At 40.1% G+C, this 24069-nt stretch overlaps 1 protein-coding gene across 6 annotated transcripts in view; it reads right to left on the bottom strand.

Moving 5' to 3' along the window:
- Positions 1–24069, bottom strand: part of topbp1 (DNA topoisomerase II binding protein 1) — a 117848-nt gene that overhangs the window by 67739 nt on the left and 26040 nt on the right. For all 6 annotated transcript variants that reach the window (XM_072283718.1, XM_072283721.1, XM_072283720.1 and 3 more), the window contains 6 exons: positions 16820–17013; positions 10123–10305; positions 9631–9800; positions 9252–9415; positions 6024–6271; positions 4187–4497 (listed from right to left, as the gene is read on the bottom strand). In XM_072283718.1, the coding sequence (XP_072139819.1) occupies positions 4187–4497; positions 6024–6271; positions 9252–9415; positions 9631–9800; positions 10123–10305; positions 16820–17013 (1270 nt within the window). The remainder of the gene's footprint in view (positions 1–4186; positions 4498–6023; positions 6272–9251; positions 9416–9630; positions 9801–10122; positions 10306–16819; positions 17014–24069) is intronic.

The raw sequence follows: 24069 nt of genomic DNA, 5'->3' as shown, positions 1-24069 counted from the left end.
TCGTGAGGCAGAGGCAGAAATAGAGAGGAGTTACAGAGAGATAGTCACCCCTAAGAGTCAGGAGACAGGTAGCTGGGTGACTGTCAGGAGAGGGAAGGGGAAGAGACAGAATGAGCAGAGCACCCCTGTGGCCATTCCCACCGATAATAAGTACATCATTTTGGATACTGTTGATGGGGATGACCTACCAGGGACAAGTTGCAGTGGTTGCATCTCTGGCACCGAGATGGGATCCTCAGCTCAGAAGGGAAGGAGGGAAAAGAGGAGAGCAGTAGTGACAGGGGATTCGATAGTTAGGGCGACAGATAAGAGGTTCTGTGGAACAGATCAAGAATCCCGGATGGTCTGTTGCCTCTCTGGTGCCAAGATCCACGATATCTCGGATTGAGTTCTCGATATTCTCAAGAGGGAGGGTGAGCAGCTGGATGTCGTAGTCCAGGTAGGGAACAATGACATGGGTAGGAAGAGTGAGGAGGTCCTGAAAGGTGAGTTCAGGGAGTTAGGCGTCAAGTTAAAGGACAGGACCTCCAGGATAGCAATCTCAGGATTGCTACCAGTGCCCTGTGCAGGTGGGTTTAGAAATAGTAAGATAGCGCAGATCAACATGTCACTGAAGACATGGTGCAGGAGGGAGGACTTCAGATTTATAGATAATTGGGCAGTTTTCCTGGGAAGGTGGAACCTGTTCCGGCAGGACGGTTTACATCTGAACTGGAGGGGGACAAATATTCTTGCAGGTAGGTTTGCTAGAGAGGCTCTAGTGGATTTAAACTATATACAAGGGGGGAGGGGAACCAGAGTGTAGGAACAGATGTAGGGGAGAAGGAAGAAAAAGAAAATAGTAAAGTTGTTTGCACCATTAGTGATAAACAGAGAGTAAGAGATGGAAAATTTCTTAAATGCATTTGTTTTAATGCTAGGAGCATTATAAGAAAGGTGGATGAGCTTAAAGCATGGATTGATACCTGGAAGTATGATGTGGTAGTTATTAGTGAAACATGGTTACAGGAGGGGTGTGATTGGCAACTAAATATTCCTGGATTCAATTGTTTCAGATGAGATAGAATCAGAGGGACAAGAGGGGGAGGTGTTGCATTGCTTGTCAGAGAAAATATAACAGTGGTGCTCTGGCAGATAGATTAGAGGGCTCGTCTAGAGAAGTGATTTGGGTGAAATTGAGGAATGGGAAAGGTGTAGTAACACTTATGGGGATGTAGTATAGACCACCAAATGGGGAGCGAGAATTGGAGGAGCAAATTCGTAAGGAGATAGCAGATATTTGTAGTAAACACAAGGTTGTGATTGTGGGAGATTTTAATTTTCCATACATAGACTGGGAAGCCATACTGTAAAAGGGCTGGATGGTCTGGAGTTTGTAAAATGTGTGCAGGATAGTTTTCTGCAGCAATACACAGAGGTACCAACTAGAGAAGGGGGCAGTGTTGGATCTCCTGTTAGGGAATAAGATAGGTCAGGTGACGGAGGTTTGTGTTGGGGAGCACTTCAGGTTCAGTGCTCACAATGCTATTAGTTTCAATATAATTATGGAGAAGGATAGGTCTGGACCCAGGGTTGAGATTTTTGATTGGAGAAAGGCTAACTTTGAGGAGAGGCGAAAGGATTTAGAAGGAGTGGATTGGGACAATTTGTTTTATGGGAAGCATATAATTGAGAAATGGAGGTCATTTAAAGGTGACATTTTCAGGGTACAGAATCTTTATGTTCCTGTTAGGTTGAAAGAAAAGGTTAAAAGTTTGAGAGAGCCATGGTTTTCAAGGGATATTGGGAACTTGGTTCGGAAAAAGAGAGATATCTACAATAAATATAGGCAGCATGGAGTAAATGAGGTGCTTGAGGAATATAAAGAATGTAAAAAGAATCTTAAGAAAGAAATTAGAAAAGCTAAAAGAAGATATGAGGTTGCTTTGGCAAGTAAAGTGAAAATAAATCCCAAGGGTTTCTACAGTTACATTAATAGCAAAAGGATAATGAGGGATAAAATTGGTCCCTTAGAGAATCAGAGTGGACAGCTATGTGTGGAGCCAAAAGAGAAGGGGGAGATTCTGAACAATTTCTTTTCTTCGGTATTCACTGAAGAGAAGGATATTGAATTGTGTAAGATAAGGGAAACAGGTAGAGAAGTTATGGAAACTATGATGATTAAAGAAGAGCAAGTACTGGAGCTTTTAAGAAATATAAAAGCGGATAAGTCTCCGGGTCCTGATAGGATATTCCCTAGGGCCTTGAGGGAAGTTAATATGGAAATAGCAGGGGATCTAACAGAAATATTTCTAATGTCATTAGAAACGGGGATGGTGCCGGAGGATTGGCATATTGCTCATGTTGTTCCATTGTTTAAAAAGGGTTCTAAGAGTAAACCTAGTAATTATCAGCCTGTGAGTTTGACATCAGTGGTGGGTAAATTGATGGAAAGAATTCTTAGAGATGGTATATATAATTATCTGGATAGACAGGGTCTGATTAGGAACAGTCAACATGGATTTGTGCGTGGAAGGTCATGTTTGACAAATCTTATTGAATTTATTGAAGAAGTTACCAGGAAAGTTGACGAGGCTAAAGCAGTGGATGTTGTCTATATGGACTTCAGTAAGGCCTTTGACAAGGTTCCACACGGAAGGTTAGTTAGGAAGGTTCAATCGTTAGGTATTAATATTGAAGTAGTAAAATGGATTCAGCAGTGGCTGGATGGGAGATGCCAGAGAGTAGTGGTGGATAACTGTTTGTCAGATTGGAGGCCGGTGACTAGTGGTGTGCCTCAGAGATCTGTACTGGGTCCAATGTTATTTGTCATATACGTTAATGATCTGGATGATGGGGTGGTAAATTGGATTAGTAAGTATGCAGATGATACTTAAGATAGGTGGAGTTGTGGATAATGAAGTAGGTTTTCAAAGTTTGTAGAGAGATTTAAACCAGTTAGAAGAGTGGGCTAAAAGATGGCAGATGGAGTTTAATGCTGATAAATGTGAGGTGCTACATTTTGGTAGGACTAATCAAAATAGGACATACATGGTAAATGGTAGGGCATTGAAGAATGCAGTAGAACAGAGGGATCTAGGAATAATGGTGCATAGTTCCCTGAAGGTGGAATCTCATATGGATAGGGTGGTGAAGAAAGCTTTTGGTATGCTGGCCTTTATAAAACAGAGCATTGAGTAGAGGAGTTGGGATGCAATGTTGAAATTGTACAAGGCATTGGTAAGGCCAAATTTGGAGTATTGTGTTCAGTTCTGGTCACCGAATTATAGGAAAGATGTCAACAAAATTGAGAGAGTACACAGAAGATTTACTAGAATGTTGCCTGGGTTTCATCTCCTAAGTTACAGAGAAAGGTTGAACAAGTTGGGTCTTTATTCTTTGGAACGTAGAAAGTTGAGGGGGGATTTGGTAGAGGTATTTAAAATTTTGAGGGGGATAGATGGAGTTGACGTGGATAGGCTTTTTCCATTGAGAGTGAGGGAGATTCAAACAAGAGGACATGAGTTGAGAGTTAAAGGGCAAAAGTTTAGGAGTAACATGAGGGGGAACTTCTTCACTCAGAGAGTGGTAGCTGTGTGGAACGAGCTTCCAGCAGATATGGTTGAGGCAGGTTCGATGTTGTCGTTTAAAGTTAAATTGGACAGCTATATGGACAGCAAAGGAATGGTGGGTTATGGGCTGAGTGCAGGTCGGTGGGACTAGATGAGAGTAAGAGTTCGGCACAGACTAGAAGGGCCGAGATGGCCTGTTTCCGTGCTATAATTGTTATATGGTTATATCAATTTCACAATTAAACAAAACATTCATTTTTAACCTAAAACTTTCAAAGGTCAGCATTAATCAAAGTTGGTTCTTGAAAGACTGACGGATCCGCTGAGTCACTCAATTTACTTATAACATGTCTGGATTTTTTCTTAGGACAACTAAATTAAGGCAAAACACACATAAAATATTTTTGGTTTTTTTGTGAATAACTTCCTAGATTTTGATTATGTTCAGTTCAAAATAATATTTTATTGTTTCCAAATTGAGGAGAATTTTAAAAAAATCTGCCCCAAATAACAATCATATGTTTTACTGCCAAATAAGAAATGAACTTTGCTTCAGTGTCATCCAATTGGAAAAGCAGTTAACTGTACTACCCACCTGTCATGCAGCAAAATGTCACTACTAATAATTTTCTTACCAGCCAGGTATTTGTAACTACTTCACCCACAGTTGCATCCACGCATGTTCCCAATAAAGGTACAACTGCATAGTCCGCAACAGCTCGGCTGTGGGGTTGTAGAACCTTCCCGCCACCTTTCTCAATGACTTCAGACATATACGTTTCATCTTCTTTAGTAAAGCCAAATATCAGAAATCGCTTTTTCTGAAATAGTCCTTCCTCTGCACATTTTACCTGGTTTGCAGAAGTGTTTGCCGACTCATTATTTTGTGCAGTGCGCAGATTGCCAGTTAAGTTACAATCTACTTTTTCCGCATTTTCAGGACCATCTATATGATAAGAAAAAACATTAGATTAACATTTAAATTATTGAAACTCAAGGAAAAATGAGAAAGCAAGTTTTAGCAATCGAACAAGACAATAATACAAAATACAGATGTACTAACTTGGAACACAACAAAACAAAAGCTGGAATAGGCCTACCATCCCAAATCTGACCTGTGACCAAGGCTGATTTACCTCAGGCCTGAAATCCTCCAGGGCTTTTGACTGGGGAAGACTGAATGATTTCAATGATTTGAATGATCAACTTAAACTCACTTCTGTCCCAAAAGTCTCAAATTTCTGGAATACATGCTGCTGTCTTCCACAGTGAAGGACTGACACACAATACTTCTGCCATTTCTTTGTCTCCCATTGCTGCTGTAATTAAATTATTTTACCTTGGATATGATATTGCGGACAATATCCTGGGCCTCATTTTCCAGCAGTCTGAAATCCACTCTCAACTCTCTTTTACTCTTTATATATCTGAAAAAACTTTTACTGTCCTCTTTAATATTATTGACTAGCTTACCTTCATTTCATCTCTTCTCTCCTCATAACATTTCATTCACCTTCTGTTGGTTTTTAAAACCTTACTAAAAGGGGATGGCATCTGACTGAGATGTGAGGAAAGTAATTGGCAACCTAGCTTCAGTAAGTCTGTTTTTTCCCTCCCAAACACTCACTGTACTTTTACTGACAGATGCAGTAAAGCAGCTGAGATCATTAACTACTGGGATGTGGGTGAGTAACATCTATCAGTAACAGATTGCAACATGCTGGGTCACGCTTGCAGATTTGCGTAAAATTTACACTAGTAACATCAGTGAGTTTGGCACTGACAATGCTGATGTCCTGAAGTCCATGCTGTCAAGCTCCATGGGGAGTGGGGCCTAACATCACTGACTGTGCTGACATATTAGACTCTATCCACATGGAGATTAGCAGCAGAGCATGGATTTTTCAGCACTCGCGGTGGGGAATCTTCCTGATGTTTTGCCAGGTGAGAACTTAAGATGGAACATCCAAAACCATTCATGTGGATGGAGAGAAGATCTGTGAGGAAGATATTCTATATTGTTTAATCATTTGCTTCAAAGTTTTTAATTATTTAAAACTATTTTAACTGCTTTGAGTTTAATTTTAATAGTTTTTGAATTCCTTCCAAATCCTGGAGGATTTTGCCAGCAAACAAAAGTTGTATCTAGGCTCATTACAGCAAAAAGGCATTCAATATGAGGAAGGATATTATCATCACTAACACATGAGGTAAAATAATTTAATATTTCTAAACATCATGAAACTTGGATCTACAGAAATGCTAAACTTAAAAAATATATATAGAAATATAGATTTGATACTTGTTTATAACTAGTGACAAAGAAAAATCTTTAATTTTCACCCCAAATCAAGTTGAAACAGATGAAAAGATCATCTACTAACCTAGCAATGCCCAATCCTCTGAGGGAAGAAACCGCATCACAAGTTACCATAATATTTGATATTGAAAAATAAAAGATTAGTCTCTTACCCACAGTCTTGTTATTCTCCAGGTACTGTAATAGGAGATCATCATCTGCTTCTGACTGTCTTTTGGGATTGACTGTGGTTGCTTTCAGCATATTACTGCCATTCAGAGTCAAATGAGTTTGGTTACTGCTGAGACGATCTGGTATTGGATCAGCAGGGTGGTAATTTGGATGGAAATACTGCCCAACAGGAAGTAGGTGTTTCTTGGAAAAGCAATCCACCAACCATTTTGCTGTAACCACATGTGGCCTAACACAAATATCAGTTCAATTAATATCATTCCATCGAAAAGTTGCAATAAATATCTACACCTCTGCAAAATGGTCTAGAAACTTCAGTTCAATTCCTAACAAGGCAACTGCAGGATTTCAATTTAATTAGTAACAGATCTTAAAAGTCATTGGTGACAATGACCATAAATTTGTAAGATTGTCATAAAACACCATTTAGTTACTAACAAGAAAAAATCTGCAGAAATCCAACCAACACACACAAAATGCTGGAGGAACTCAGCAGGCCAGGCAGCAACTATCGCAAAAAGTACAGTCGACGTTTTGGACTAATGACTTTTGAGGGAGTAAAACTGCCACCCTTATCGAGCCTGGCCTATGTGTGATTCTAGACACATGAATATGTCAAGACTCTTCATTGTCCTTTGGAAGGGCCTAGTCATTTTGACAGCAATTAGAGTTGGGCAACAACTTCTCGCCTTGCTTGTAATGCCCATTTCCTGAAAATGGAATTTCAAAAATTAAATAAGCTTAAGTGAGCACCTATAAATACTTGGGAACCAACATCGACTTCGACAAAATATCAAGTGTTGAAATGAAGAAAACAAAGGGGACAAAATCTACCAATAAACTGATCACAATATTGAATGGCAAAGCCATCAGTATTGCTACCCAAATCGGGTTATTGAAAGTTTTTGTGCATCTCAGCCACCAAACATTGAAAGGCAAACCTAAGGACCATTTGCAGGAACCTGGCATAAAATTTCAAAGGGCAGTAACAGACTTCAAAATAAAATTTCACGGAAGAATCAAAGGGAAAAGGGACAGTCAGATAATGTCAGTGGAAAGAAAAACAGGGTTCATTGGAGATGAAAAACCTTTGTCAAAACCGGTACAGAAACAAACCCAATTAGTTTATTTAAAAAAATAGGGAGGGTGAGAAAAGGATGAATGAGACAAAGGGAACTTTGATAGCGTGAAAGCACAGTTGTTGTGTAGATAGACTGCACATAGTCATTTGGTTGATATGCAACTGAGAATGGTTGGGGGTGTGGAAAGATAGAGAGCAAGTAAAAGTCTGAGGGAGAACATGAATAAAGAATCATTTACATCAGTGGTCCCCAACCTCCGGGCTGCGGACCAATACATTGCTGCGAAGAATGCAGTGGTGCAGCAGTAGCCGGAATGCACCCAGCACATCTTTAAGAAAAAAGCCAAAATAAACAAGCTAATTAATTAGGTGCCGCCCAGCACATAAATGTCGGCCCAGATCACAGGCGACGCAATCGGCAATCACTCTGTAGCCCTGGTTCAAATTCCAGACTGATGAGTCGGATGCCAGACCATCAGGATTTGTGAACAACCAGATACAGGGTTATTGGAATTTTACTGTATATACTTCAGGAACAAACAATACTTATGCATGGGTAAGACTGATTGTTAGTAACAGACTCTAATGAATTTGGGTTTCTACAGACCAGATATGAATAGAATGATATCGGTTTTTGCCTAAAATCAAGAGCCTTAGGATGAATTTTTAAATGGATGAATAGTTGGTTTATTTACCAAAGTAAATTAAATAAGGAATATGCACTTTGTAATTAATCACTTTGTAGAGATCTGTTGAGATCCAAGTTGAACTGTATTTACTTTTGAGAACAATTTTTAAGAAATATTTACCCCCATTAGAATGCACTCATGTCCACCAGAATGATTTGAGGAATTAAATGGTTAACTTAGATTTCTAGTATTCCCTAGAAGTTGAGGGTGTCTTAAATCAGGGCTCCCCAACCTTTTGCACACCGCGGACCAGTGTAATATTGACAATATTCTTGCGGACCTCGCGTGCGTTCAAGTTCAACAGTGGGGATGACAGGGAATGAGGAAAGGTGCAGCTGACTCATATCGGCTCATATCGCCAAGTCAAATCATTTCCTTGCAGCCCGGTAGCACATGCTCATGGCCCGGTGGTTGGGGACCACTGTAGGATTTAAGACAGATGTAGAGAATCTATTTTCTTTGTTGGCAGAACCCAGTGCAAAGTAATTCATGCAGAAAATCAATTATTGCTTCACAAATATTCCCCAGAGGTTTTGAATTCTGCAGATAGGTTTTTTGTTAGCTAGGGGTTAACCAAGGTTACCGAATACACCATGATCAAAACGGTTGGTAATCTAATCAAATAGCAGATGATTTTCAAAGGATTCCTCTTGCTAAAAAGAAAAAAAAAATCTGATGCTATAAATTGGAAATAAAACAGAAACTAGAAATATTTAACAGGCAACATTGGTGGAAAAAGTTTACATCAAAAGCAATTCACTGAAGCGCTGCAAGACATCTGATAACACAAAGCATCGAGGAATTAAATGGTTAACTTATGGTACATTAAATGGTACTTGTTCCTTCTTATTTTTGCTTTGGTAAACTAACCACTATTAACCCATCCAAAAACAATCTGTTTATTTTATTTAGAGATACAGCACAGAGTAGGCCCTTCAGGCCCTTTGAGCCACACCACCATGACCCTGATTTAAACCCAATCTAATCACCAGGCAATTTTGCAATAACCAATTAACCTACCCAATACATCTTTGGACTCTGGGAGGAAACAAGAGCACATGGAGAAAGCCCATGCTGTCCACACAGAGAAGGTACGGATTTCTTATGGATGACACCACAATTGAACTTCGAAGCCTGAGATGCAATAACATCCTGCTAACTGCTATGCTACTATGGCGCCTAGCATCTACCTACACCGTCAAATCCTTAACCTACTATGTTTTTCCTGTAGTTACCAACTGTAGCCTCGCCTTGAACAAGAAATGTTTCTTGACAATACTTCAGCAGATTAATACAAGTTACATGCTTAAACCAACAAACAGTTGCAAACAAGGTTTTTGTATTGTAAAGGGAAGATATGATGTAAAATTGCACACAAGCATAATTATATCCATTTCACTTCATGTCATCTTTTTGTACCAAGCATGCAATGACAATACCTGTGTGACATTTTATTTAAACATTGTTTCAGCTCCTTATCTTCTTCTCCCACAATTATATGAGAAACATCTTCAGAGATTTGATTAAATCGAACACCTCCTCCAGAGTTAATCATCCGTCTTAATTTATCCAACTTTTTACCACCAAATCCAGATAAATAGATCTGACAAAGATATTTATACATCCATATGTCAGATTATGTATGTAAAGAAGTACTAGTTTTACAATACTCATTTGTCAGAATATATTGTAATTAAAAGATTTAATAAAAATGTCCTTAATATGTTTATATGTAATCAAACATACAGCAATATAGTTTATCCTTGTAGTTTCAGTCAAATAAAATTATCTATTGAAATTTTTTTAAAGCATTCTTACTTTACATCCATCTAACAAATCCTCAGGAACTTCAGAAAGATTAAGATCCAGTGCTTCAAGATAGTCATTAGGCACTTCCATCCTAGCAGTCATGGCAGAGGAGAATGCAGACTCATTGATGCAGCTCATGCTAATATTGGAAATATGGCTCACGTCTGACAGAGGACGAGCTAAGAATAGGCAAAATACCAATAGTAAAGAGTCAACTAGTCAATGAAATGAGTGAAGCTTAGCTAACAGCTGAGAATAAACCTATAGGTATCTTATCTGCTTGTTAATGAAAACCTAGTTAACTAAAACAACTTCCATTTTCAAAGTAGAGTAAATTTATCAAAATACAGATATGTCACCAGATACAACCCTGAGGTTCCTTTCGTGGGTAATCACAGTAAAAAATCGTTACATTGGGTTTTAAACAAAATCAATTTAGAAATACCAAATTCTAAGGCGCCACCATAAAGACAAGGAAAAACACAAGTATGTCCTACTTACGGTTCAGTGCATCTTCAATATTTGTAGGCGTTGAAGTGTTTGGAGCCAAATCTTTAGATTTTCTTTCTGATTCTACTTTATAATTACTTTCATCTTGGCAAGCACCCAGTTTAATAGAATCAAAAAACCACTGGATAGACACGCAATATACATTCCACTTTTGTGCACATTCATACTTCTGACCTGAGCAGACAGCAAAAACACACGCAATTCAATGAATCATACTATTATTTTTCACTATATTAAGTGAACATCTATTTTTGAATAAATTCTGTCAACTATTCAAAGACAAGGAATGTTGTATTTAGTCATCTGAAGTACAGAGAACTACTGGAGAATTGCTTCTTGAACTACACAATGGTTACTATTCTGCAGTGTGCACTATGTGATGGATATTACAGCCTCTGGAACAAATGTAAGGCATGAGTGGGGTTTGATGGGGAGGAGGAGACTTGGTTAGAAACATAGAAAATAGGTGCAGGAGTAGGCCATTAGGCCCTTCGAGCTGCACCGCCATTCAGTATGATCATGGCTGATCATCCAACTCAGAACCCTGTACCAGCCTTCCCTCCATACCCCTGATCCCTTTAGCCACAAGGGCCATATCTAACTCCCTCTTAAATATAGCCAATGAACTGGCCTCAACTGTTTCCTGTGGCAGAGAATTCCACAGATTCACCACTCTCTGTGTGAGGAAGTTTTTCCTAATCTCGGTCCTAAAAGGCTTCCCCTTTATCCTCAAACTGTGACCCCTCGTTCTGGACTTCCCCAACATCGGGAACAATCTTCCTGCACCTAGCCTGTCCAATCCCTTTAGAATTTTATACGTTTCAATCAGATCCCCTCTCAACCTTCTAAATTCCAACCAGTATAAGCCTAGTCGATCCAGTCTTTCGTCATATGAAAGTCCTGCCATCCCAGGAATCAATCTGGTGAACCTTCTTTGTACTCCCTCTATGGCAGGGGTCCCCAACCTTTTTTGCATTGCGGACCGGTTTAATATTGACAATATTCTTGCGGACCGGCCGACCGGTGGGGGCAGGGGGGAGGGTAGGGTTGCCAACGGACGAGAGTAGCAGTCAAGTACGTTGTTTACCCAGAGTAAGACTACAATGACCATGAAGCCTTGCGCGGGCACCTGTGTGCGCATGCGTGTATGTGGCGATTTCCCCTCCCACCCCTTACAAATTGATTTTAGCGATTCTGTTCGGGGGGGGGGGGGGTTAACCACGACCGGAATACAGGTGATAAGTGGCTAATGTATTCAATTTCGTTTCTAAAAGGGTTTATCTAACGAATTTAATATTAAACACAGCACATATTTTCCTCGCTTGAATATAGAGATAAGTCAAGGGAAGCTTGAAATAAGTGTGGCACGAACTTCCAATAGAAGTGGTAGAGGCAGGTTCGATATTAACATTTAAAGAAAAAATGGATAGGTATATGGACAGGAAAGGAATGGAGGGTTATGGGCTGAGTGCAGGTCGGCGGGACTAGGTGATAGTAGCGTACGGCATGAACTAGAAGGGCCGAGATCACCTGCTTCCGTGCTGTAATTGTTATATGGTTATATAAGTCAATAGCATAATATTTTAAGTAACATTTAGATATTAAACACACAGCATATATTTTCCCCGTATGAACATATAAAATCATTGCAACACACCAATATCGCTGAATCAGTGGGAGCCCTGGGCTTGTTTTCCTGCAACAAGACGGTGCCATCGAGGGGCGACCGGAGACAGCGATACTCGAACGGGGTATCTCATGTCCAGTCTATTCCGCAATTTAGTTTTCTGCATTCATTGCAGAGATAGCAACGTTTTCAGTGCTTTCGTGGCTATCTCAGGATATTCAGCCTTAACTTTCATCCAGAATGCCGGCAGAGATGTTATGGCAAACATAATTTTCAGCCCGCCGTCATTTGCAAGCTCGAGGAGTTGATCTCCTTCACGCGCTGACATGGATGACGTGTGCGTAATGACCGTGCATGCGTTCAAGCTCAAGAGTGGGGGTGACAGGGAATGAGAAAAGGTGCAGCTGCCTCTTATCGCCAAGACATATCGTTTCCTCGCGGCCCGGTAGTGAATGCTTTGTGGCATGGCACCGGTCCGCGGCCCGGTGGTTGGGGACCGCTGCTCTATGGCAAGGATGTCTTTCCTCAGATTAGGGGACCGAAACTGCACACAATACTCCAGGTGTGGTCTCACCAAGGCCTCGTACAACTGCAGTAGTACCTCCCTGCTCCTGTACTCAAATCCTCTTGCTATAAATGCCAAAAGGTTCTCTTTACAGTGAAAGTAAATTTGGAGAAAGATTTGTCAAAATATAAAGTTATACAGAGAATTATTGAGAAAGAATAAGTTCAAAATAAATACTGTTCAATAACTTGTATTTGATGAAAGCAGGTATTTCTACATCACTAAGGAACTATGCAAGCAGAGAAGAACACTACAAAATTGAGGAAAATGTTGTAGAAGCATATGGAAAACTGAAAAGGACCTCCCAATCCGCAAACTGGAGTGCAGACCAACTTTGGTATTATTAGTATATAAAACAATTAATCGCCAATCAGATTTATAAGTATTGTTTATTTGCACTTCACCTAGTTTTTAAAGCATTTTGAAAATTTTACTTATTTGCACTATTAAAGAGCCAAAAGTGAATTCTTGAAATTGCAATCAAGTTCAAAGAAATCTAAGTAATACAGTAGATACGACAGTTGATATATCCAAATCAGATCAGTAATCAATCAAGCCATGAAGATGACAGAGGCTGCTATGCTTAAGTTTTACATCCTTTCAGACTATCTCTTCAAATTCTGATGATGGAGTCGAGGAAGAAATGCAAGCCCTGGAATCTGTTCAAAGAAAGACCCTGATTTCTACTGTCAGAGAACCTTATTTGTGAGAAAAGAGTGGAGGAACTTTGAATTTCAGCCGGTGAAGAGGGATTTGAAATGTCACTGAAAAATACAAGATAACTCAAGATTTTAACTAAAGGGAGGTAGATCTTGGAGACCAAATTTCAATTGGTCAAGCACAATTGACAGTAGTCAACTTAACATGTTGAATGTTAGATTGAGGACTATAAAACCTTTAGATTGTCGTCAATTTGAAACACTTAACACTCTCCATGGAGAGTGTTATAATGTACAATAATATAATATAATCAATTATAATATAATTGATATAATATGATCAATTTTTTGACATGAACTTCAAGATAGGGTACCAGAGACAAGAACAATAATGATTTAAAAACTGGATTCCAATATTGTCTATTATTGCATGGCGGTATTTTCTCATTATTAGGCACTAACCACGTGTAGATAAATACGAATCCATGTGTGGATTGCTGCATTTATTTAGAAAATAAAAGATAGTAACTTCTACAACCAAATAAAGTAAGCAATTAGGCAGTGCAAGGAAACAGGTCAGAAAAAGCTTGATTAGCTAAGACAGCGGTCGCCAGCCTTCTTAAGCCCAAGATCCCCTACCTCAGCCTTAGTGAAAGGCAAGGTCGACCTACTAAATCGTTTACAGAAAAAACAGCTCAGATTGTACTTCCAACTTGAGGCCTTTTATTTGGGTTAATTGTATTTGAATTACACAAAATGCTTTCGTCAAACTTTCAAATTAATTCAACCAAGAAAACACTGTAACCAGCATATCAAACAGGCCATAGCTGTCTTTCTTTAAGAATATTACAATACTTCATACCTTTTGTAGTAACATCTACTTTGAAAAAGGACCACTCGACAACTTCATGTCCAAAGGAACAACTTTATCTGGGACGGCAAAATCAATGCTTCGGACGGGCTTATACACACATGCACAAAAAAGACTGGAAGTAAAACCCCGCAACCCTGGAAACAACTGCTGTTTACAAATAGATTTCCATAGCGGGAGTATTGCTATATTACCATCATCCTAATTAGTATTAACTTATCTTCATAATGCTCACATTACAACACTTCTCCCTCTTTAAATTCCAACATTCCCCAAATGTAAAAGAACTGGGAAACGAAAAACAGTGGTGTCATTAGCTTGCGTACCCCTGAAACTTATACTAGTGTCTCAGTAACAGTTTACCAACACAAAACACCTGAAAAACGTGGCAGATTCAACATTCAGTCCAACAAAGGAAACTGTCCATTCCAATGTTCAGTCCCTCAGGAGGTTTGCTGGGGCACTGTGCTACAACAGATTCTTGACTTGCTGCCTGAGATAAAGAAACGACGATCACGAGGAACTGTCAGATGATGCGTGGCTACTGGATTTAGGGCTTCTGACAGACCTAACAGCTAAATTAAACGCACTTAACAACGAGCTCATTGGAAAAGACCGACACCTGCCCCACATGATAAGCACAGTAAATGCATTTAAGGCCAAGCTCAGTGTTTGGATTTCAAATTTAAAGAATGGGAGGCTGACACAACTTCCCAACTTGGAGAAACTGTTATAGGCAATCAAGGAAAAAAAATGCTTTTTGCCCTGTGCAGTACTGTGTTTACCTAGACAAACTGGCAATAGAGTTTGATCGGCGTTTTGCAGAGCTAAATGTCATGAAAGATATTGCTGCATTTATTTCAAACCCATTTCGGCCGATCAATATAGAACAGATAGCAGCCAAATTCCAGCAAGTATTTGGTGTGTCAAGTGATATTGAAATGGAAATAACAGATTTGCAAAATGACATCGAGCTTAAAGCAAGATCAAAGGACGGTGACTTTTGGGGGCTTGTCAGCAGGGAGAAGTTTCCTCCTCTCACCACATGTGCACTAAAAGTCAGTGCCTACTTCGGGTCAACTTATCTGTGTGAACTTGCATTTTCACAGATGAAAATTATTAAATCTAAGTACAGGAGCTGTCTTACTGACAGACACCTCACAGACTGTCTCAGCTGGTTGTCTGTAGCTATCAGCCAAATTTCAGGGAACTTACAGAAAGTCATCACACTGAGTGCAACAGTCAATTTTTGTTCATTTATTTTTCATGTTGAAATAAAATTAAATAATGAAACTTAGGATTAAAGATGTTGTAATGTGAGCATTATAAAGTTAATACCAATGAGGATAATGGTAATATAGCCATACTCCCGCTACGGAAAGCTGTTTGTAAACAGAAGTTGTTTCTGGGGTTGTGCGGTTTCACTTCCGGTCTTTTCTGTGCATGTGTGTATAAGCCCCTCCGCCGCATTGGTTTTGCCGTCCCAGATAAAGTTGATCCTTTGGACATGAAGTTGTCGAGTGGTCCTTTTGCAAAGTAGAAGTTACTACATATGACTCACATATGCGCTCTACGGGTAAAATTTGCTTTTGTATCAAAAGGTTTATCAGGCATAATGTTTTTCATTTTTTTATTTTTGGGATCTACTGTGAAAGTCTCAAAGATTGACTGGTTGATTGCGATCGATTGGTTGGCGACCACTAAGCTAAGAGGTGGTTGTGACAATCTCGGGAACATATTGACAGAAACTGCAATATAGCAAACAAAAGTAAATTGGTGTATAATCAATAAAATTTGCAAAGACTTTAAGGGTTCATGGCTTGTGAGGCCAGTTCCCACTTTCACATTCCCACGTACACTGGTATATAACTCACTTGTGTTGACCAACTGTCTTAACTATGTTAGCAGCTTTGAAAGGCTGAATGTAGATTCTCTGCAGAAATTATTGGTGGACCATGGACACTGACTAGAAACAGGCTTTGGTGTATCACAGCAAAATTGATAAATCTTGGGGCTGATACAACTAACTATCAGACATCTAAACAAAAGGTTAAGTCTCCAGACTAAGAGAAGCTCATCCTACTCTTGACTTCAAACAACTGGATAGGCAAATTAATTGTTTCCTGCTCCTATAAACAACAATCAGAGCTAGCAGCATACTGCAGTCCAAGAATAAAGAGAGGACTTAGATGAAGATCAGACCATGTTTTATGAGTAATTAATGCATAAAACCAGGTAATTGCAAAGGGTTCATAAACTTTTTCTTGCAACTGTATGTGCACAAAGCACTGAGGCCATTGCATACATAGCTACAGAAATTTCTATTGAACAATTATGTAAATATGATTAACTGAAGATGGTTTTCTTTATTTTGTCATCTATTGACTCACATGTGCCATTTACCAATTCAGCTATGGTTACAGCTTATTTACAAATAGTGCTCTTTTTACACTCAAAGCAACATAGTGATAAATAGCACACTATTAACCATACAATTTTTTTCCCTAAAACTAGATAACACCTGTATCTTGGGCATAATTAAGATAAAAACAATGGTAGTTTTATTTAGAAAGAAGAAGTGGAGCCAAAACAGAAATAATAACTGCAATATTAAAATTTCAAAGTTCAAAGTACATTATCCAAGTAGTCATACATTATACAACCTTGAGATTCATCTCCTTACAGGAAGCCACAAGACAAAGAAACCCAAAAGAATCCATTTAAATAAAAGACCAAACACCCAATGCACAGAGGGGAAATAAAAATAAATTGTGCAAACAATAAAATAAGAAACTAGCATTCAGAACAAAATAAGTCCATAGACAAAAAGCCCAGAGGAGCCAAAGCGGGCCACAGCCTCAGTTCAGTGTAGATCCCAGTAAATGACGCAAAACACTACTGCATTGTAGAGATTTCACAATGGCAAATCTGCAAAGTATAATAACTGTCAGATATGGAATGTTTACCTTTAGCTTCTTGTACAATGAGATGTGTGCATTCATTCATCTTCAGCTGTCCAGTGTACCGACCCCCGTTATCCAGGGTAAGTCGTTGCACTTCCTGTCGGTCCAAGCTGCTGAGTCCTGTCACACAGATGGTGCAACCAAGGAATGGAGGGCAGAGGTGCTCCTCCATATTCACATCCGCAAGGCTAATCATTCTGTTTGAAAGAAACCAAGAGTCAAACCTCTGCAAGTAATGACAGAGTAACAGTTTCATTGTGAGCTTGTCTCTACATACCAACAAATGAAATGCAATTTTGAATACACTAAAATGATTTTAGTTAATGACCACATTCTCAGGGGAGATTCCGAAGTTTTTTGCATCTAATGAATTCTTAAGCATAGTTACTGCTAATAGGTACATGCAGCTACTTCGTATCCATCGTATCAATTCACTAGAGTTCTTTTAAATCATTTTAAAAGTAACTGCAAAGTTTCAGAGTACAACCCATATTTAACATCACTTCAAACAACAGGAATTCTGCAGATACTGGAAATTCAAGCAACACACATCAAAGTTGCTGGTGAACGCAGCAGGCCAAGCAGCATCTCTAGGAAGAGGTGCAGTCGACGTTTCAGGCCGAGACCCTTCGGCCTGAAACGTCGACTGCACCTCTTCCTAGAGATGCTGCTTGGCCTGCTGCATTCACCAGCAACTTTGATGTGTGTTGCTTTAACATCACTTCGTTACCTACCAATTAATATATTTGAAATCACAATTTTTTATAGCACTGTACAAAGACCCACTCTCTGAGTCCTCCAAAATCTGATTCTGTTTAATTATAACCAGTCTCCTCTTGCTTCCATGAAGACATTTTAACTTCTAATTTTCCTAAAGAAAAGTTTCTACTAACTTCTCTGTTCTTTTCAATGAACAGTAATCTTGAATGGCCTGATCTCATCCGCACAGTCTGTCATGAAACTGATGGGTACTCAAGGGTTTCTGTGCATACTAATTTGACCCAGATATCATGAAGTTGACATTAGTGATCTGTCTCCCTCCATTGTTTTAGCCTTTTCCACTCTCAAGAGAAATCAACTGAAGTACCAAAAGCACGAGATAGTTATTGACTCATCTCATCATAATATAGCCTGAAAACGTAATGCCTGAAAGACTATTTTTTTTTGGAAAAAAAGTACATTAAGCAAATAGCATCAGCCGGCACTTTAACCTGTCCCTGGCCCAGGTAGTTGTCCCCACAAGCTTCAAGATCGCCACCATCGTGCCAGTGCCGAAGAATTCCACTGCCACTGGCCTGAATGACTTCCGTCCAGTTGCACTCACCCCCATCACTGCAAAGTGCTTTGAGAGACTGATTCTATCACATCTGAAATCCTGTCTGCCCACTACCCTGGACCCCCATCAATTTGTCTATCACACCAACAGGTCAACAGAGGACGCCATCTCCACGGCACTTCACTCTGCCCTGACCCACCTGGACACCCCCAACTCTTATGTCAGAATGCTGTTCATTGACTTTAGCTCGGCATTCGATACTGTGATCTCCTCTAAGCTGATCGCCAAACTTCGCCAGCTTGGTATCAGCTCATCCCTCTGCAATTGGACCTTGGACTTTCAGACTAACAGACCACAATCAGTTAAGTTAGACAACCTCTCCCCTTCCACTCTCACCCTGAACACCAGTGTGCCTCAAGGCTGTGTGCTGAACCCTGTTCTGTACTCCCTCTTCACCTAGACTGCATTCCTGGACATGGTTCTAACTCCATAATCAAGTTCGCAGACAACACCACGGTGGTTGGCCTGATCAGAGGGGATGATGAGACGGCCTACAGGGACGAGGTCCAGCATCTGGCCGCATGGTGTGCCAACAACAACTTGGCCCTTAACACCCAGAAGACCAAGGAAATCATTGTGGACTTCAGGCATGCTAGGAGCCACACTCACGTCCCCATCTACATCAACTGAGCTGTAGTGGAGCATGTATCAAGCTTCAAATTCCTTGGTGTCCACATTTTCGAGGATCTCACCTGGTCCCTGAACTCCTCCATCCTGATCAAAAAGGTTCGACAGCGCCTTTATTTCCTGTGGACCCCAATGATCTTCTCAGCTGACCTCACTATCCGCTGCAGGGTCTTGCGATCCAAGATGGTGCCATTTCCGAACCAGGCAGTGATGCAGCTGCTCAGGATGCTCTCAATACAACCTCTGTAGAATGAGGTGAGGATGGGGGGTGGGAAATGGACTTTTCTCAGCCTTCGCAGAAAGAAGAGACGCTGCTGGGCTTTCTAGCAGGTGAGATTCTATGCCAGGTGAACACCAAGAAATTTGGTGCTCTTAACGATCTCTACGGAGGAGTCGATGTTCAGTGGAGAGTGGTCGTTCCATGTCCTCCTGAAGCCAACAACCATCTCTTTTGTTTTGTTCACATTCAGAGACAGGTTGTTAGCTCTGCACCAGTCCGTTAGCCGCTGCACCTCATCTCTGTATGCTGACTCATCATTTTTGCTGATGAGACCCACCACAGTTGTGTCACTCATTGATTCTATCACATTTCTTTGTTCTGCTGTGAATGCCCACAAGAAAATGAATCTCAGGGTAGACTACTTGGACCTCAAAACTATTGATGCCAGTGATGTCACCTGACAGTAGATCAAATCCAAAAAGAAGAATGTCACCATCTATTTCAGCCCAGTGAAATGACCCGTCTGCAGTGGGAACAGCTTCCCTCAACGTAACCCATCTAAACCAGTCACCATCTTAGACACCTGCATCAAATAGCCCTTCAACATCTCTGCTCCAGAGAGAACTACTCAGTTTGCTCCAGTTTAACCTGGTAAATGACATTCCTTGTCTCTAGAAACATTCTAACAAATCTTTCCCACTCCTTTTAAGATTTTCACATTGTTTGTGGTTTACTAAACTTTCCTAGATTCCAGAATATCCAAGTATATTAGAAAACAGAAAACATAAACAGAGAAAAAGAAAGGGGAGTACTAGCTAGTTAGCTTGACATTAGTTATCAGGAAAATGTTACAGTCCAATTAAGGAAACAGTTATCAGGCATGTAAAGCACAATATGATTATGTAGAATCCACATGATTTCATAACAGGGAAATGGTGTTAACAACTGCCTAAAAATGTTTTGATGTGTCTAGGAAGATAGGCAAAGGAAATCCAAAGGAAGCAATGTATTTGTATTTTCAAAAGGTATTTGAAGAGGTGTTAAGTAAGAAGTCTTTACTACAGATTTGGGATGGGGGTAATAGCATGAACAGAGGACAGGCACCACAGGGGGAAAAAATGGCTAGGAATGAACACGGCATTTCCACATCAGCAGCTCTAACTAGTAAGGTTGTGCAAGAACCACTGCTTGGGTTTCAATTATATCCAACTGGGTAAAGGTCTAACCAGTCATGTAACAAAGTTTGGTACCATACAAAAGAAAATGAGAAATTAAGCTCTAAGGAGGAAACAAAGAGACTGTAAAAGAGGATGAACAGATTTAGCAAATTAGGCAAGTGTGTGACAAAATAATAGAAATACATTTTTCCCCAAAACTGTGTCCAGCAAGATTTGACTGTGCTTGTACATGAAACAGATGCATGCGAAACATAATTGGGAAGCTAAACAGCACAATGGTCTTCATTGCAAAGTGGCAGGGAATATTAAGGAAATTTTTCAGCAGTTATCAAGGATCTTGTTGAGACCAGATCTGGAGAAATAAGACCATAAGACAAAGGAGCAGAAGTCAGCCATTCGGCCCATCGAGTCTGCTCCGCCATTTTATCATGAGCTGATCCATTCTCCCATTTAGTCCCACTCTCCCCGCTTCTCACCATAATGTTTGATGCCCTGGCTACTCAGATACCTATCAATCTCTGCCTTAAATACACCCAATGACTTGGCCTCCACTGCCGCCCGTGGCAACAAACAGAGGCACCACCCTCTGACTAAAAAAATTTCTTCGCATTTCTGTTCTGAATGGGCGCCCTCCAATCCTTAAGTCATGCCCTCTCGTACTAGACTCCCCCATCATGGGAAACAACTTTGCCACATCCACTCTGTCCATGCCTTTCAACATTCAAAATGTTTCGATGAGGTGTCCCCTCATTCTTCTAAACTCCAAGGAATACAGTCCAAGAGCGGACAAACGTTCCTCATATGTTAACCCTCTCATTCCCGGAATCATTCTAGTGAATCTTCTCCATATCCTCTCCAACGTCAGCACATCCTTTCTTAAATAAGGAGACCAAAGCTGCCCACAGTACTCCAAGTGAGGTCTCACCAGCATCTTATAGAGCCTCAACATCACATCTCTGCTCCTATACTCTATTCCTCTAGAAATGAATGCCAACACTTCATTCGCCTTCTTCACTACTGACTCAACCTGGAGGTTAACCTTAAGGGTATCCTGTACGAGGACTCTCAAGTCCCGTTGCATCTCCAAACTTTGAATTCTTTCCCCATTTAAATAATAGTCTGACCGTTTATTATTTCTGCCAAAGTGCATAACCATACACTTTCCAACATTGTACTTCATTTGCCACTTCTCTGCCCATTCTTCCAATCTATCCAAGTCTCTCTGCAGACTCTCCGTTTCCTCAGCACTACCAGCCCCTCCCCTATCTTCATATCGTCAGCAAACTTAGCCACAAAGCCATCTATTCCATAATCCAAATCGTTGATGTACAATGTAAAAAGAAGCAGCCCCAACACGGTACCCTGTGGAACACCACTGGTAACCGGCAGTCAACCAGAATAGGATCCCTGTATACTCAGTCTCTGTTTCCTGCCAATCAGCCAACGCTCTATCCACGTATGTAACTTTCCCGTAATTCCATGGGTTCTTATCTTGTTAAGTAGCCTCATGTGTGGCACCTTGTCAAAGGCCTTCTGAAAATCCAAATATACAACATCCACTGCACCTCCCTTGTCTAGCCTACTTGTAATTTCCTCAAAAAATTGTAATAGATTTGTCAGGCAGGATTTTCCTTTAAGGAATCCATGCTGAGTTCTGCCTATCTTGTCATATGCCTTCAGGTACTCTGTAACCTCATCCTTGACAAACGACTCCAACAATTTCCCAACCACCGATGTCAAGCTAACCTGTCTATAATTTCCTTTTTGCTTCCTTGCCCCCTTCTTAAATAGCGGAGTGACATTTGCAATCTTCCAGTCCTCCGGAACCATGCCAGATTCTATCGACTTTTAAAAGATCATCGCTAATGCCTCCGCAATCTCCACAGCTACTTCCTTCAGAACACACGGGTGCATTCCATCTGGTCTGGGAGATTTATCTACCTTTAGACTATTCAGCTTCCTGAGTACTTCTCTGTCGTAATTGTGACTGCGCACACTTCTCTTCCCTGCCACCCTTGTGTGTTCGGTATACTGCTGATGTCTTCCTTAGTGAAGACTAATGCAAAATACTCGTTCAGTTCCTCTGCCATCTCCTTATCTCCCATTACAATTTCTCCATTGAAAATGAGTATATTTCAACTTAGATTTTGAGAAAGTATTAGTTTTCATTGGAGGCAATGCACCAGAGGTTTAATAAATACATTTTTGGAATAAGAAGGAACAATTGAGTAAACCAGGTCTATAATCATGGAATTTCTAAGAACGTGGTTGCTCTCACTGAAACAAGCTCCTGCAGGGGCTTCACAGATCAGATTGTTTTTCTTAGTGGAAAGGATTAGAAGGAACATAGATTCAGGGTTAGAAGTCAGTTTTAAGTTAAAGTCAAGCAGAATTTCCTCCCAAAAACACAAGAAAGCCAGGATCAGAAGTAGGTCACCTAGCTCCCCAAACATGCCCTGACATTCAATAGGATCATGGCTGGTCTTCCCCAGGCCTCTTCTTAATCTGTGCTAGTTCCACATAATCAAGTTTCTGATCTTTAATAAGGGTATCTACTGCCTCTTTAAATAGGTCTAGTAATCTAGCTTCCATAACCCTCTGTGCAGGAATTCCAACACACCTAGTTTTAAATTATTACTCTCCTACCTTGTAGCAATGTCCCCTTGCTGGAAGGGAGACAACAAGGAAACATGTCAACATGAACCCTGTATTGGCTCCATAGGATTTTTATCTTTCAATAAAATTATGCCCATCTTCTAAACATCAAAGAATACAAAGCAAACATATTCATTCAGAAGACCTTTGGAATATTTCCACAAAATAAGGATATGGAAACTGATCACATACAACAGTGATAATAGTAGACTTTTGGAATTCAGAGACATCAAAGAACATGGGGATTAAGCAAGAAAATGTTGAAGAAGATCAGCCATGATCTTGAGGACCATGTCAGTAACAGAGAGCAGAAAGTCTGCAGAAGGACTTAAAACAGATTAGGAAGATATGCAAAATGGCAGATGGAATATAGTGTAGGGAAGTGTAAGGTCATGCACTTTGGTAGAAGAAATAAAGGCATAAACTATTTTCAAAACGGGAAGAAAATTCAAAAATCAGAGTTGCAAAGGGACTTGGGCAAAATTCCATGCAGATTAACTTGCAAGTTGAACAAGAAGAGCAATCTAGAGGCCACTGAACAGGACTGACAAAAGCTGCAGAATGTTGCAAAACTCAGCCACCTACATCATGGGCACTTGTCTCTCCAGCATTGAAGATAAAAAAAAAGCAAGATCCGTCATTAAGGACCTCTCACCCAGGAATGCCCCTTTCTCATCAAGTAGGTGGTACAGGAGCATGAAGACAAACATTCATCATTTCAGGAACAGCTTATTCCTGTTTGCCATCAGATTTTTGAATGGACACTGAATCCATGAACACTACCTCACCATTTATTAATTTTTTAAAATATATCTTTATTGCAATTTAAATTTAGGCTACCACAGAACAACTAATTTCATGACATATGCCAACGATATTAAACCTGATTCTGAGACTTCCGGTACAGCTCATGGAGTGAAGTCGTGTTCTTGACTCGTTCCATTACCTTTGAGTTTTTTCCTATGATCAGCTACATTTAAGCTAACCATTAAGGCACCGATTTTCATAATACCTTGAAACAAATTGTGCTTTTTTTGATATTTGGATGTTTTTAAGGTCTGCTATGTCTAAGAATGGGAAACCTGATTCTGAGCTGGTGATAAGGAAGGCAAATGCAAAGTTAGCATTCATTTCCAGAGGACTACAATATAAGAGCAAGGATGTAATGCGGAGGATTTATAAGGCATTGGTCAAACCACACTTCAAGTATTGTGAACGGTTTTGGGCTCCTTATCTA

The sequence above is a fragment of the Mobula birostris genome, chromosome 19, assembly GCF_030028105.1.
Source record: "Mobula birostris isolate sMobBir1 chromosome 19, sMobBir1.hap1, whole genome shotgun sequence".
In the NCBI taxonomy this organism is placed as follows: domain Eukaryota; kingdom Metazoa; phylum Chordata; class Chondrichthyes; order Myliobatiformes; family Myliobatidae; genus Mobula; species Mobula birostris.
This window is presented reverse-complemented; position numbering and strand designations above follow the sequence as displayed.